The sequence below is a fragment of the Tigriopus californicus genome, chromosome 9, assembly GCF_007210705.1.
Source record: "Tigriopus californicus strain San Diego chromosome 9, Tcal_SD_v2.1, whole genome shotgun sequence".
In the NCBI taxonomy this organism is placed as follows: Eukaryota; Metazoa; Arthropoda; class Copepoda; order Harpacticoida; family Harpacticidae; genus Tigriopus; species Tigriopus californicus.
In genome coordinates this window covers 12,806,891-12,821,529 of record NC_081448.1, presented here as the reverse complement: position 1 = coordinate 12,821,529, position 14,639 = coordinate 12,806,891, and the positions used below count along the sequence as shown (strand labels likewise).

The 14,639-nt window shown below is 41.6% G+C and overlaps 2 protein-coding genes across 4 annotated transcripts in view; both read right to left on the bottom strand.

Annotated features, from left to right (window-relative positions):
• Positions 1-525, bottom strand: part of LOC131886919 (Krueppel-like factor 15) — a gene marked incomplete in the record, with an annotated part of 3,737 nt that extends 3,212 nt beyond the window's left edge. The window contains 1 exon segment of the mRNA XM_059235377.1: positions 60-525.
• A 3,010-nt stretch (positions 526-3,535) lies between these two features.
• Positions 3,536-11,984, bottom strand: LOC131886663 (armadillo repeat-containing protein 10-like). Of its 3 annotated transcripts, none has more exons than XM_059235061.1 (8): positions 11,450-11,984; positions 9,122-9,710; positions 8,236-8,353; positions 8,014-8,148; positions 7,767-7,939; positions 7,582-7,693; positions 6,059-6,225; positions 3,536-3,991 (listed from the first exon to the last, which is right to left on the bottom strand). In XM_059235061.1, exons 1-8 carry the CDS (start codon positions 11,583-11,585, stop codon positions 3,829-3,831), a joined length of 1,593 nt encoding a protein of 530 aa, XP_059091044.1. In that variant the 5' UTR covers positions 11,586-11,984; the 3' UTR covers positions 3,536-3,828. The 3 variants fall into 3 exon arrangements, with proteins under 3 accessions (XP_059091044.1, XP_059091043.1, XP_059091045.1); XM_059235060.1 differs by having other exon boundaries at positions 3,536-4,036; positions 11,450-11,983; XM_059235062.1 differs by having other exon boundaries at positions 3,536-3,988; positions 11,450-11,983.
• Positions 11,985-14,639: the final 2,655 nt, after the last annotated feature.

Below are 14,639 nucleotides of genomic sequence, written 5' to 3'. Positions count from 1 at the left end.
AAACTCAAAGTTGCGCCACCATTCACCAATGCGTTAATTGCAAATGAAGCTAATATTTTCCTTCATAGATGATTCCTGTGTGGGCCAGCTTTCTTCTCGTGTTTTGAACTGGCATGCACCACTCATCTCCTATGAGCATATCCTGATACTCACTGTGAGTATATTACTCTTTCACGCACGCGCTCTCGGACATTCTTTTGCCCTGGAACTTCACATCCTTGACTCCTCTCTTGCTCCAGAAGTTGCTCGGTTTACCACTGAGCAGTAGCCAGTTATTCCTGGATGGAGCCGTCCTCTCTCACAAACAAACATGAGTAACAAGTTGTCGGGAAACCCATCAGGGGCGCGCTTGAGTCCAACTTGGTACCACTATTCATCACTCTTAATCTGTTCAATATTCCGTGAGGCTCGTTTGTTACAAACCTAACCTTCATTCTCTTGATCTAATGAGTTATGACCGAGACCAATATAGTCTAACGCAAATGGATGAGCGCATACGAGTAAACCGGAAAACTCTCCACGTTGTCCCTAGTTCAACCATGAAATGAACTTGAAAGACTGGACCCTAAATCCCTCGTCTTCTAATTTTTCAAAAATTCCAATCGAGAGTTCAAGTTGTTGTCTTCATGTCGGTGCTTGGATTCTAGTAGGGGTGAAATCGAGATGCTATTTAGTGAGTCGGGAATAACTGCCTTCCCCAGCCCCCCCAACCCCACACCCCAGTGGGAATATGGTTGAGAATTTCCGATTTATTTATGTTCCAAACTTGACCCATCAATGAGGGGCTGGAGCAATGGGGACAACTTATCTTGTTGTTGAAGCAGTATCACCCCGTGGTAGCCACATGCAAGCACGTGTGGATGTTGACTGCAAGTGTGATGTCTCATTGTCATTCGCTTGTCAAATACTTCGGAGTCATGTATCAAGCTCTTAAGTTGAAGCACGAGATTTCACAGAAATGGATCGCGGATGCTGGCTAATAAAAACACACGCCAGATGACAGAGCCGAGTCTTTTAACAAGCATTGGTCCGGAAAGCACCTAATAGGGTGTCCATGATTATGACTAGATTTCTCAGAGTATGTACTTACAATTTAGGTGCAAGGAAAGAGTAGGGTCCGATCGGGTTCTAGGAGAGAGAAACACTCGAAGCAGCTACATGTTCCACATTTCGTGCGGACCATCTGGAAAAAGGAAGCCATTGGCGTTTTTTCATGGCTTCATTTCTGACTGGGTGACCTTTGAATGAGCTCCACATGGTCCGTTCCTACTTGGTCACAATAACTTCCATGTCATCAAGGACACCGAAGTGCCTTCTGGATGGAGAGCATACTGACATTGAAATGTTCGACACATCGAAGGCAACAATGTGACGCAACGAGTTGCCGATTCCCAACCATTCTTGAGTCAGCCCAGAAGCTCTGATCCCTCGATTAAAGCCAAGGAACAAATCCCCGTCGGCTCACGCTTCATTGTAACCAAATACTCTTGAATTTGTATATGCACGGAGCATCATCATTCGACAACTCGAGATTGGCTCAAGTCGAGCGCATACCCCACGATACAGTAGTCGTAGTAGAGGAAAAGATCTGGAAACCCTCTGATAAGACTCATTAACACAAAATTCCCCTTTAAGCAATGCCAGAAAAGTGGACCTCCGAAATCACGATGGCAACAAGCGTGTTGCACAAAATAAGCTAGGGTGGCATCGACGGAGCAAGGCTTCCCCAACATCAACATGATACCCGAGCTGAAACATGTGCCGCCTCAAACATCGGCGTGAATGCTTGTTAATCGAGCCAGTTCGGCTTGATTTCAAGATATAAATATAGTTGAGTGCTAATGTGAACTAAATCCAAACAATCCAATCCATGCCAAACCGTTTCCTGCTCTGATCCAAAATCAATGACGAGAGTCGCGAGGTTTAAAAGGAGTTGTACCAGTGTTTCTGAGAACTCTGGTTCTTGACAATTTGGTATTTATCTATCCCATTTGTTATGCCTTTTGAGCTGTACACCCTAATAAAAAATCCAAGAGAATTGACCTTTTTTGGTTTACTCAAGTATTTGCTGAACTGCTCAAGATCACCGTTAATGCGGGAATTTCTGATATCGGGTAGTTATGTTGTAAAAATCAAATATTATGAACTTATTCCAACCAATCTTGCTTCAAGTTCATAGGAAAGGAGAAATGATTTTAAGGAAACATGTTCTCGCCAAAGAAAGCATATGTAGTGACAGGATGATTCGCAGATCTCACTAACTTGAACTCTTAAGATTATCATTTGAGAAAACTCATCAGCACTGAAAATTTAAAGCTAGTAAATTGTAAGATTTTGATAGAAAATGTTTGCAGGTCACACGTGTTTGAGGAATGTTAGTTACCAATAGTCAATAGTTTTCGACTTGATTGAAAACACACACAGTTTAACTTGGTGGTCAAAACGATGGTAATACACATGTACGCGTAATTCTGTTCTTGAATGCTATGGTGCTTGGTGCTATGTTCCGGTAGCCAGAACTAGATAGAATCTAAAAGCTAGAGTCTGGAAACACAGACAGATTGTCCAACACATTTTCCTCGACCAAACTTGATCATGTATTGTACACAAAAACTTTGACTGTCTAGACGCAAACGGGAAACTCTTATTTAGCCCTTTGGAAAGTGGCAAATGATGACTCTCAGTGGATGACTAGTCTGTTGACTACTTACGGCATAATGAAGGACATCAACGGAACAAAGAGTACTAATGGGTCATCCAGGGTTCTGTGGGGATTGGAACATCTTCCAGAACCAAACTAGTACACTTTACCTCTTGTCTTAAAGTCACTCGGAAGACTAATGACTATTGTGGCACTGGTCTTTAAATCGTCTCTAAACTGTAGAGTACATTCATCAAGTTTCATCACGCTTATCTCACCTCGTATTTAACTTGTGGTCTGGATTGGCTCCCTTCGCTCATAACTTCACTTCTCGCCAAGTTCCACGAGAACATTTCAACTTGATACAGAATTTGCCCTGGGGAAATTCGAGCCGAAACCTCTTCCTTGCATCTTACCAACGTTCGGTAAACGAGCTCCACCATGAGATGAGAGGATAGTCCAGTTTAAAACTCCATGCCGTTCATTCATCCTTTTATCTCCGTGACAATGATTGTATTTGCTCTGGCCGTTTCATAAATTTAGGGGGATTCTTTTGGAGTGCTTGGCACGTGAACACCTTATTTGCTTGTCCATCAAACACTATGAAGTTTGCAACGAACCAATATTTGTACACGTGTATCTCGACGTTCCACCTTGAACCCTTTTCTTTTCTACTTGTTGAGAACCATTGGAAATGGAATGACCCGGTTCCCAAGGGAGCAGTTTCCAGGATAAATGACTCATTGAGCGATCAATTACGAATCCAAGATCTTTTTCTTCGCTAGGAGATCAGAAATCAGGTCTCTGCTGGATCGCTTCCAAAGTGCTTACCACACCATGAAGCATCGGGTTGTAGTCAAGAAAAACATATTGATGATGATGATGATGACTCAATTCGGCCGAGACAGAGAAATTCTTTATTCGTAACAAATCAGATAGTAAAATAATTTGCACTGAACTTCAGAGCGAAAGTGAGATTCCAAATGTGTAAGAGCGTCGAAAATGGAACTCAAGCACTACAAGATGGAACATGATGACAAGTCTGAGATTGACAAGATCGTAAGGAGCAAAGACAAGTTCAATAATCTTGACGCATGCAAATAATCAGTACGGTGAGAACTTGTTAACAAGTGACATTCTATTAGAAATAGACGTTTGGCCCGGGTCAAACTAGGCGCATAGGCTTTTCAATCGCCCTCGTCATTGTTGCGTTTATCGCTGGCCATGATGACGTTGTGGATCATGCGGGCCTTGACTCGGATGTCTTCGTGGGGATGAGTGGTCATGAGAGACTCCAAGTGCTCGAGGACATCGAGTCGATTCTCGTCGCCGTAGAGATGAGAGAACCTGCTAAGAGTTTGGGGTTCAGAAGATTTGTCTTGGTTCGCATGCTTTCTGTCGATTGTTTTGTGGGTGATAAATTCCAAGAAGGAAATAGGAAAAGGAAGGGAGAGGGAACGCAGTTGGGCGAGAGGAGTGAAAGAGAGAAATCAAAATTAATCAAGAGAAGCGTGCACGGGGGTCTAATCTTTGCCAATTGTGAAGCTAAATATGCATGTACAAAGAGGACCTTAGTATGTTCAACATCCGATCCGTCGTCTTTTCAGACCATGGGTTCTAAAAAAAAACGATATGGCAGACCATATCTCAAGATAAGATAAGATCTTCTCTAAGCTTTAAGATGACCTGCTTGAGCTCTGTTATTCAGAAGTTTTAAGGCATTCATCAGGGGTGGGGGATTTTCCTGGCATTCGTGATTCCGAAGCTCTTCGTCAACAAAAAATGCTTACAAATGAGAAAAGTTGGACTAAATCTAAATGCAATGAAGGCACTTTCTTGCCAATTACAATGATGCAAAAAACCGCCGAAATCAGCTTTCCTTACTTGAAAGTTTGATAGGATAGGTGACAATTTTAGGGCAAGAACATGACCTACACATTTTGGTCATTAGTTCATGGAGCGCGTTTTCATTATTTGTCTTACGTCTATCAGTTTACTAGTCACCTTTTTCTATTTGCCAACCCCTAGAACTTTTTATAAGTGACAAATGACGAGGGCATTAGTTTTTGCTTTTTGATACAATGTAATGGATAAAACATAATACTGTAAAAGCGGGGAAACAAGATGATGTTTCAAACGGTGAGTTAGTATTCTTATCTTTTTGGCGCTTCAAATACACCAAAAAAGGCTTTGTCCCGATAAGCCAAAACAATGAATTGCGCCTTTACCAATTCTTGATAATTGTAAATATAAAATAGCTTCTGTTGTTCTGATTCAGCAAATGACCTCTCGATGCCAATTTCGAGTCTATTTCCGAAGAAAGTACATTTAACCAAGAAGCAACAAATTGTCCTAGATTATTGTCATGTTGCTGGATGCAATAATAGGTCATAAAAGCGATCTACAGTATTTTAATTTCAACTACAATAAAGATGAAAGTCTCTTCTTTAACTTAAATCAAAGGAGAGAAATCTTCTCAACGAGGGGCTTAGTTCATAAACATCGAATTGAACGTGTTGAACTTATTAGACGCATCAATTCCACCTTTTAGCTTGATTTGCTTTAGTCAGACATGTACAAATTACTTTTAAAATGTATTCAACTAAAACTGTAATTAAATTGGTTCGACATGTTATCAAATACAATCAGTTCAGTTGCATCCTTAATCAATTGCATTTCCAATAATATTGTATATGTACTTTGATTGCTTTCAATTATACATATGTTCCTGCTCTTTCACAAATTACGAGTCACATTTCTTTTTTGTCGGTTATTTGTCCTAAAGATTTCAGTCGAATCATTTTGATAATTTTAATTGGATTTATTTTTTATTGTAAAGCTGACATTAAAGGAGCTTTGAACGCTTTCATATTTTCTAAAGACATTATGACTTTTTCTGTCAGATGGACGTGATTTTCCCGCATTTGTAGTTGGGGCAAAAGATGCCTTATGCTTATATTGTTTAAGCTGAATTCAGTAAGCATGAGTCTCTCAAAAAAAAACAATTCAATCTAATAATCCGAGGAGACATACTGTATCTGTTCAGAGCATAACAAGAATACGCGAATACGCCATGAAACACTTGTCATGCGCATGAAAATGTAATTGCAATTTGTAATTGAAATATGACTCCGAGTTCACATGTGATTAATTACAATTATAGTTAACCTGAGTATAATTGTAATGAGCTAGAATTAGAAATAAATGAAAAAAAATGTAATTACGATTACGTAAGTGTAAGTGTAAGTATAATTGCAATCACAATTACATCATAGGTCTGGCTTTAGTGAATGCTAATGACGAGGGATGTGAGAGGGGATTGTGCAAAAAATAAGAGCTCTTAGCGTGCTTCCCATGTCCAAACTCAATTTCCCCCATTTTGTGATTAGAACGGATGATGTCAGGATATTGGCTTACATGGAGTCTGGCTCAGCGGTCTTATCATCGTCCAAGGGTAGATCCAATGTTGGGTCCAGGTTCTGCTTATGAGCGGTGCAAACCAAGTTGGCCAAGAGCGTGATCACACGGAGTAATTGATCCTCGGCCTGACCCTCGTCCAACATATTCCAAACGTATTCTGGCGCCTAGTTGGAAACAAACACACACACAAACGAACAATGAGAGGTGAGAAAATCCTTCAATAGCCAGGAGATTGAATATCGGTAGCACATCACTGTTCAGCACTGTACTGTACTGTACAGTGCTGTAGTGTACTATACTATACTGTAGACTGTCTGGCTGAGTGAGGAAAAACATCTTGGTTGCAATGACGCCAAGGTTCGTGAGCCAAGATTTGACTCGGCGAGAAAAAATTGCACTAAAGAAGGAGATCATAACGCACCGCTTTTTAGGGTGCAGTATAACATGATTTTCAGGGTGGTCTACTTGCAGTACATCGTAAATTTGCTTACATTGGCTTAAGAAATATGTATTGATGCCTTGACTATGATGCAAAAAATACTCGTACGTATCGAAACATGATTGATTCGCAATATGCCACCCAAATGGCATATCGCACTAGCTTGTCCGTACAATTTGGATTTCCAGCTTTGTCATTTTTTCAACAATTGACGTGCCGCCACCAAATCACAAAAATATTGCTTGTTGGATGCATTTTCTGCAAAATTCAACAAATGTATAGTTAAATGTGCTTCAGATATTTGCAAAACACTTTTCAAACATTTCCATTTTAGAGTGTTTTTGTGTTCTTATAACATTTTCGGCTGTTTTGAGGGTATGTAAGAAAAAATAAATCTTTTAATTTGTAAAAATCAAAACAATTTGTTTGAGCGTTTCAGTTCGGATATTGCGGGGACATTTCTAAGCTAAAACTGATGAAGAAAGGACCATTGAATCCCATATAACTCGGTAGCGACTAAATAAATAACATCATAATTTAGTAGCCCTAACTAAATGTGCTCCTAATTTCCACTAAAATCGGTTTTATGCCATGTTCGTTTTAATCTGAGCTAGAATTCCATAAAACAATAACTTCAAAGTTGTCTCCCTGTGATCTTATGGATTAGAAAAATACCAAGAGGTGTTTGAATATTTTTGACAAAACATATTGAGGCATTTTAGCCACTTTGAAGGAGTTCGCCCCCATGTAAAGTATGGAAAATCAGGACGTGAAAACCGAAACGGAATTGAAATGCACTGCACCAGAAAGATTTTCGCCTAACTTCAATGAAAAAACAACTGGAATGTGTAATGACAATAACCTCACAATAAAGCGAATGTCATACAGCTACCGTTAAACATTCCAACTTTATGGATGGTTACATATTGCACTAATTCAAAAGGGATGTGAAATGCTTGAAATTGTAATTTCTGTACGAATGCCAATTGTACGAATTAACCATTCGCTTCAAATTCATTTGAAACTCAGCTCGCCCGATGTTCACGGTATCTATGTATAATTGTAGCTATATGAGCCTCACCTTGGCTGCCAAAAGATGCTGAACCATGTCCTCATTGGTGGAGATATTCACAAGGAGTCGCAAGGATTGCATTCGGATTTTGGCATTCTCTGATTGAGTCAAATCTAGCAGCCTTCAAGAGAGAACGACAACTTGTTCACGATTTCCTTGTAATGAATGATGAATACATTTTATTAGACAGTCACCTTGTGAGAGATCCCTTAAATTGCTTGTGCCAGTTGGACAACGCAGCGATATTCGTGAGTGTGAGCAAAACAGGATAGATAGCAAACTCTCCATCTGACAAGAAGGTCGGCGACTGTCCTGGTCTTCTCCATTCAATGACCTCAATCATTGGTAGTAGAATAGGAACCATATGCTACATACAGGAAGACATAATTGGTCAGTGAGAGCTCTCATGATGGAATGAGGACAATCTTGCCGGATACTCACTCCCATTTCCTTCTGATTGGACGTATTAAGCGCCATATTGCCCACAGCCGTCAAGGCCGCCCGTTGAACACACACCTCCGGGTGACTTAATAAATGCTGCAGTCGAACAATCGCACCCGCCTCACGGAGGTGGTCCTGAAATAGGTTCAATATTGAACGACTCTTCTTCTGACCAGATCACTTGAGCGTAATTGAATAAGGCAAGACTGATTCAATTTGTACCTGATTGGTCGTAAAGGCTGCACTATTGGAAACCGTAACTAGAGCCTTTTCCAAGGTGTTGGCATCTTTCGAATGGAGGAGAGCCACCAAACTTTTTGCCTCGTAAGGAGTCAAGATCCTGGAAAGTAATTATCTTGGTTGTTCAGTGTTTTTCTACATTAATATCAGAAAACGAACAGCTTCGAGGACGAAATGGTTTCCTGTTGTTCAGTGAACAAACATGTGTCAACCAGTTTCTGTCTGCTCATTGCTATGAGATCACAAAAGCGATGCAAACTTGAGTTGTACAAATACACCGAGATTATCTTGCTTTGGGTTTCGAAAGGTTTCAAGGTCGACCCAATATCCAATTGGTTCGTGGATTATTGGCTTTGCAAGCCAAGATTATTTCCTACGTGAAAAGGAACTCAGTTGACGGGAGGAGCTTTTCTTCCTTGGGTTAAGGGCCTTATTTAGCCTGTCCTTTTATAATGATAAGCCATTCATGAGTATGATTTGGTCACGCATTGATGAGGCCGTCGCATCACGCATGAACAGTCTCCTTTACGTCGTTCTCATCATCTAAGAAGTGGTGCATGCAGAAACTACAAAAACAGGTCCCAAGCTCTGCATAGTTTTCCTTGTCCCAATGCAAACACATCCTCACAGTAAAGCACGCCATTAACTCATCTAATGGGTGATTACTGATTATAGCCCCTCTCGGTTTCATTGCTAATGGTTGGATTTGGGGGATTGAAGCAAAAGGAATCATTTCCTAAATGCACAACAACTAACAATTGGGGGAAAAACGAAAAGTTTGTCAGTTGCAACTCATGGGCCCGCAAAAAAATCATAGGAAAGATACACTTGATAGTGGGGAATGCCAATTGAAGGACAAAAAACTCACTTTGTAGTTCCATCCTCGAAGCCTTGAAGTCTCTTACTTAATTCCGCTTCTCTTTCATCTAATAACCTCTCGCCTTTGGCCTCAATCTCATCTTGCTCCTCGCGCGTGGAAAACATGCCCGAATCCGAATTTCGAAACTTCAACGATCTCCGTGACCATCTCTTCTTGAGCATTGGAGGTAGCGAAGCCGACCAAGTGTTACTCCCATTGTGAGCGAGGTTCTCAATGGAATCGCAACGAGAGGCACACCCCAAATGAGTGATGTCTATCGGGCTCAAAATCCCACGGGATCGGGTCGGGGAAGACTGCAGGGATCGACTACATGCCAAAGAGGCTTTTCGAGTCCGATCGTCGTGGAGTTGAATCGCCAGAATGGTCTCGGCGAAATGCCGAGCTCTCACATTGAGCTCTCGAATTCTCTCTTGGACGGAGAGCGGACGGAGAATAAGGCGACCTGGGTGAGACACATTAGCACCCGATTCCAAGGTCCCCAAGAGAGCCTCGGTTCCCAAAGAAGCCTCTGAGCCCGATAAGCGTCGGAGGTAAACCCGGCGACTGTATGGAGAGGGCTCATATTCCAGGGCCTCGCCTAAAAGAAAGTAAAACGTTTGAGCGATCGGATACTGTATAAGCTTAAAATGCATGGCGATATCAAGGGGTTGAGAGAGAAATAAAAATCACTGCCGTTTGGTGCTTATTGAGAATGTATTTGAAGGAACTCAGCATTCTGGTTTGTGCTTTTGGACGGATAAAGGGAAATACTGCATTTGGTCGACAAGGTACATGAATTTATAGGCTAGCTTGCTCCCATCGCAATGCAGAGAGAAATGTGGATGTCCGCGCAAATTAGCTGGATAGTGGGTGTCCTTGGCATCAATGTCTCTTTGGTCCAGGGTCCAAAATTGGTTGGCAAACACTTTCAATTGATTCTTAACAAAGGCCAAGGACAACACATCGTCTTTGGGGATAATGGACACCAAGGCGCACGTATTCGAGTCATGACGTACTAAATTGTGAATAAGGGCAAGACTTTTGACCAAATCGCCCTCAGTCTCAGCCCAAGAGGCAATGTCATTGACGATAATGGTCTCAAATGGCGTATTTGGACGTCTGTCGTTCGTACAAGAACGGGCTGCCAAATATTGTAGAAGTTCCATTGAATTCTCGGGATAGACCATCTTCAGTCGATTAAGAGGATTCTTGGGCGACTTCCGAGCCTCTTCCAAGGAGATCAAACGGTGCATTGGATGTGGAACAGATTTGAAACGAGTTTTGGATAGGAACAAAACTCTTTGGTCGTTTGACTGTAGAATCCTCAATGACACTTGAAACAAGAGATGGGCCACATGGTCAGGCTTTTTAGATAAGACCACTTGAAATTTTTCCCAAGGCTCTTTTTCTTCAGAGTATGCGAGAACCTTTGGGTTGCTAGGTGAATTCTCCTTGAGACAAGGCTCGTTGGAAAGAGGTAATAGAAGCTCGGGGAAGGAAGGCCGATCTTTGAAGGCCATGTTCCATCTATTTCGTCAAACTCTTCACGGTGGAAAGGATCGAGTACAGTAGAGGCACCTCTTGGGCATTGGCCGACGACGAGACCTTGAGAGACTTTTCCATCTCACCACGTTCCATAGACAATTTGGGATGTCCACTTTCAGTCAAGAGCATATCTTTAGTGTGATGAAGGTCATTAAACTCCAAATACTCTTTAATCAGCTCGTTAATGAGGAAATTCTCGGGCGTTGCGCTCATCGGCAAACCTCTTTGGGTTTGACGCCCAGATCCGGATTCGTTCAAGGTGGCCACAATCTCGCTTCTGATGCGACATTTCATCTCTTCCAGGAGTCCTTTTTCTTCCAAAGCCGCTTCAACAGCGTTTTTCAGGTCACTTTTCGAAGTCATCATCTAAGGCCAATTATTTTGGGTCCTTTATTATTACACTGAAAAGGGAGACAAGCATAAGGATGACCTTTGAAGGAGAATCGCGCATGAATGACCACACAAAGACGCCTAGTTCACCCCCTCAATGACATGAATTCGAATCGCTTTCATCGGATTCATTCCTTACCAACGATTGATGCCATCCAACAAAGAACCTCCAACCAAGTCATCATCAAAATCAAGAGATATGTGGAACACAAAGACAGTTGGGCCTCAATGGCCACTAAGCAAGATTGATGGAGGGACACATTGAAGGCCTGCATGCAGCCCTCAGCCCCTTAATCTAATTGTACTGTCCCTTCAAAAAGCATCTAAGAGTGCACAGCCCACGCCTCCATTAGTCAATCACACTCGGATGCCCAAGGATTCACTTCAAACCGACCCACTCACCCTGATTCCTGACTAAACGTCGACTGAACGCTTGTCTGGCCACGGAATATCCCACATAAGCCACACCCGCAAAAATGGCCGAGCACAAGGCCACCTTGTTCACAGTCTTGTCCGAGGCCGCCGCACTCGTGGTCATGGTCAAAATCCAACGATATCACGCCTTCAAATCCCAATGTCACTCAACGAGAAGGCATCTCATCGTCAGCGATCGAACTCACACCAAAGCAATGTTGTCATCGTTTTCCTCATTTTGTTTGGATTGGAAGGCGCTCAAAATGGCGCGCCAAATCAGCGAAGCCAGACGACACAGTTCTTGGCCAAGCCACAGAATCAAGAAGATCATGGTTTGGGCATCATTTCTTAGTGGTTCTGCATGACTTCACTGGAGGCCCCCGACGAGGTTGTCTCTCTCCCGAGGTCTCGGCTCGAACTGGAGCACTAATCTCCAGATGGTGAATGTACCAGTGTCCACAATTGGGAGCCAGTTCCAAAGGCATGCATGCGCGAGGCAATTGGTGGTTCCACCTCCAGCTAGGGCGCAAGGGTGCTTGGCGTGGTTGGGAACGAGTGCACTTTCTCACCATGGCTCCATGGAGCTCTCCGGGGACCATTGGGTTCAGAAGGGCTGGCGTCCTTGGCTGGATGAGGTGGAGAAAGCTGCCGAGGATTGGATTTTGCTTGGGATTATGTGGGAACCGCGGGTCGTTGAGGCTTGCGCCATGTCAGGATATGATAATGCTTTTTTCTTATGTACACGAATAGTCAATGATCATGCGCGGGCTGATTCATGAATTGGCATTGTATTGATAGAGCCCCTCCCACCATGACCTCGATTCCCAAATTGCTCATGGGGATTGGAATGACCCCAAATATTGGTCCAATGCTTAACTTAAGATATGTGCAGGAAAGATGATTGGACCAATGGAAAAAAAAGCTGGCTCAGGGATTGCTGCCAAGTGAAAGAGACGGGAAAATTCCGAAATGATTTTGGATAGAAACCGAGCGAATAGATCAAGGTTCATCCATGTTTTTGGTGGTTTTCGGAAAACGCAAGAAATATGTCTGTATTGGGATTCGACTTTATTCGATTCATTAGCATCATTGGCAAAAATGTGTAATATTATCTGGATTGAACTAGTTACATGGTTCGACCAATAGCCTGCCAAGCAGTTTGCCTAAGTTCCGTGTTAGGCCTAAACTCAGTCACCTAATCAAACGCTCAAAAATGTTCAATCTTAAATGCCGAATCTTCCGAAATTTTTCTTCTTTCAACATGAAGATACTAAAAAGAAGTCTTGCCTGTTTATGAATAGGTCAATCTATCAAAACTCGAGCTCTCCCTCCAATCCTACCTGCACACAGTTTGTTTGTTACCTTGGTACCTCTCTAGCTCGACCTGCCATCTGATCTTGGGTGTCCCAATTGAAGGATATTCCCGCTTCGCTGTCACGGCCAACATTAATTATTACCTCGCCATCGGGAATGACCGTAGGTGCGTCCCATGAAGCAGTGAAAGTAGCAAATCATGCTGTGTAATTTAAATACCGTATGTAGAGAGGGTTGAACTCGGTTAGCCTGGGAGCTAACAAGGGATCGCCCATTGGAAAGCGGATGCTTTACCAATACGAGGCTTGTACACTGTACAGTATTTGGCTATGATCAAAATATTCCTGAAGTAAATCTATTTATATCTTTAACAAAAAAATCATTTATCTGAATATTTCAAGACAAGTGAATATGGAGCTAATATGCTACTAGCATAGTTTCACAAGTTTTTGGTGACTTACATCAGAACATCACTTTTTGCAAACCTTTTTCAAGCTTTTTCAGCACAACTCTATGAAAGAGATAATGATGAAAAGTCGCTTGTATTCTACAAGTTTGCAATATATAGCTCTGTGTTCTCTCCTATTTGAATGTCAAAAGTGTCTGTAATTTTAACCGTGAAGGATTTAAAAGGTCTCCCAAAAGAGTTGATGGTATATTTATGGTGTTATATGGATCAGAAATAAGTTGTTCAGCGAAAGATACCTTCTAAAATTAGACGTCTTAGAGCTTATTCTCGTGTTTCTGCGTTTATTTATTCACAACGAAAGGAGGCAGAGGCGAATAAAAAGGACTATTTAGCTTTTTCATATGATATCTTTGCAAAATGTCATATTGGCATGATAACTGACAACCCGGACTTTGGAAGCTGTGTCTAACTTGGGCAAAGAATCAATCAGATCGGGAATATCTCAACAAAAATGAAATCATAATCCATGACAGCCTAAATCCGAATGAAAGATATTTGCGTGCAACACGCTCTTCAGTGCGTTGGTGGGAACAGGACTCTGTTTCGTGGTAAATCCGATTGGTACATCATAAAATCTTAATGCAATGTCAGTTTTCAAACATAAGTTTACGTGCAGAAAGTAAGATTGGAACTTTTACGTTTCATAAGACTACTCTACAAATTCAGGGTTGGGCGTAATTACGTGTGGAAAACAAATAAATTACTTGGCTAAGGACAATTCCAAAACCTTGCAATTTGGTAAAATGTCAACCAACATGATTGTAAGTGAATTATATCTATATCGTCAAAGGTAAAAGCTCGCCAGGGTTGTCACAAATCCGCACCAGGACAAGTCTTGTCCAAACGAAATGGCTAACTAACGATCTATCTAAATTACTAATCAATTAAGGGACGAATGCAGTGTGGGCGTTTCATTTTAGTCCAATCGTGTCCAAAAGCGTCCAAAAAGACGGAACTTATAACTATAGGCAAAAGTAACTTAAACTGATTTCTTGTTTAGAAACCAAGCTCATTGATGGTGCCAAAAGCAAAATGATCCCTTAAGGCTTTTGTCATGCACGTCAAGCATACCTAAAATAAGATAATTTCGTAACTTTTTTTCCTTGCTTCAGACAGCTAGCAGGTACAAATGCCTCTACCTCCATACATTTTGCAAAGAGGGTTCAGAAACTGGGATAACTTCATGCTACATCCTTAATAACTACTAAACTTGATGCACATTCTGTAGCTTCATCCCATCACCAAAGGCATACATAATTTCCAAGTTTTATGGGAACATTGTTTTAGATCTTGCCTACCTTTGAAAATAGCTAAGGCTAAAAAATTATCATCAACCCAATTGCTAAAGTTTAAAGATAAGTTACATTTCTCACATTTCTGAACAAAACTTGATAT

Bases quoted from the DNA above. Each gene is read 5' to 3' on its own strand.
- LOC131886663 (XM_059235060.1), bottom strand. From the start codon at position 11,585: ATGACCACGAGTGCGGCGGCCTCGGACAAGACTGTGAACAAGGTGGCC. The intron at 8,149-8,235 runs GTACAAATTGAA...AACCTATTTCAG, and splicing joins CAGCCTTTACGACCAATCAG to GACCACCTCCGTGAGGCGGG. The intron at 6,226-7,581 runs GTGAGGCTCATA...GTTTCCAACTAG, and splicing joins AGCATCTTTTGGCAGCCAAG to GCGCCAGAATACGTTTGGAA.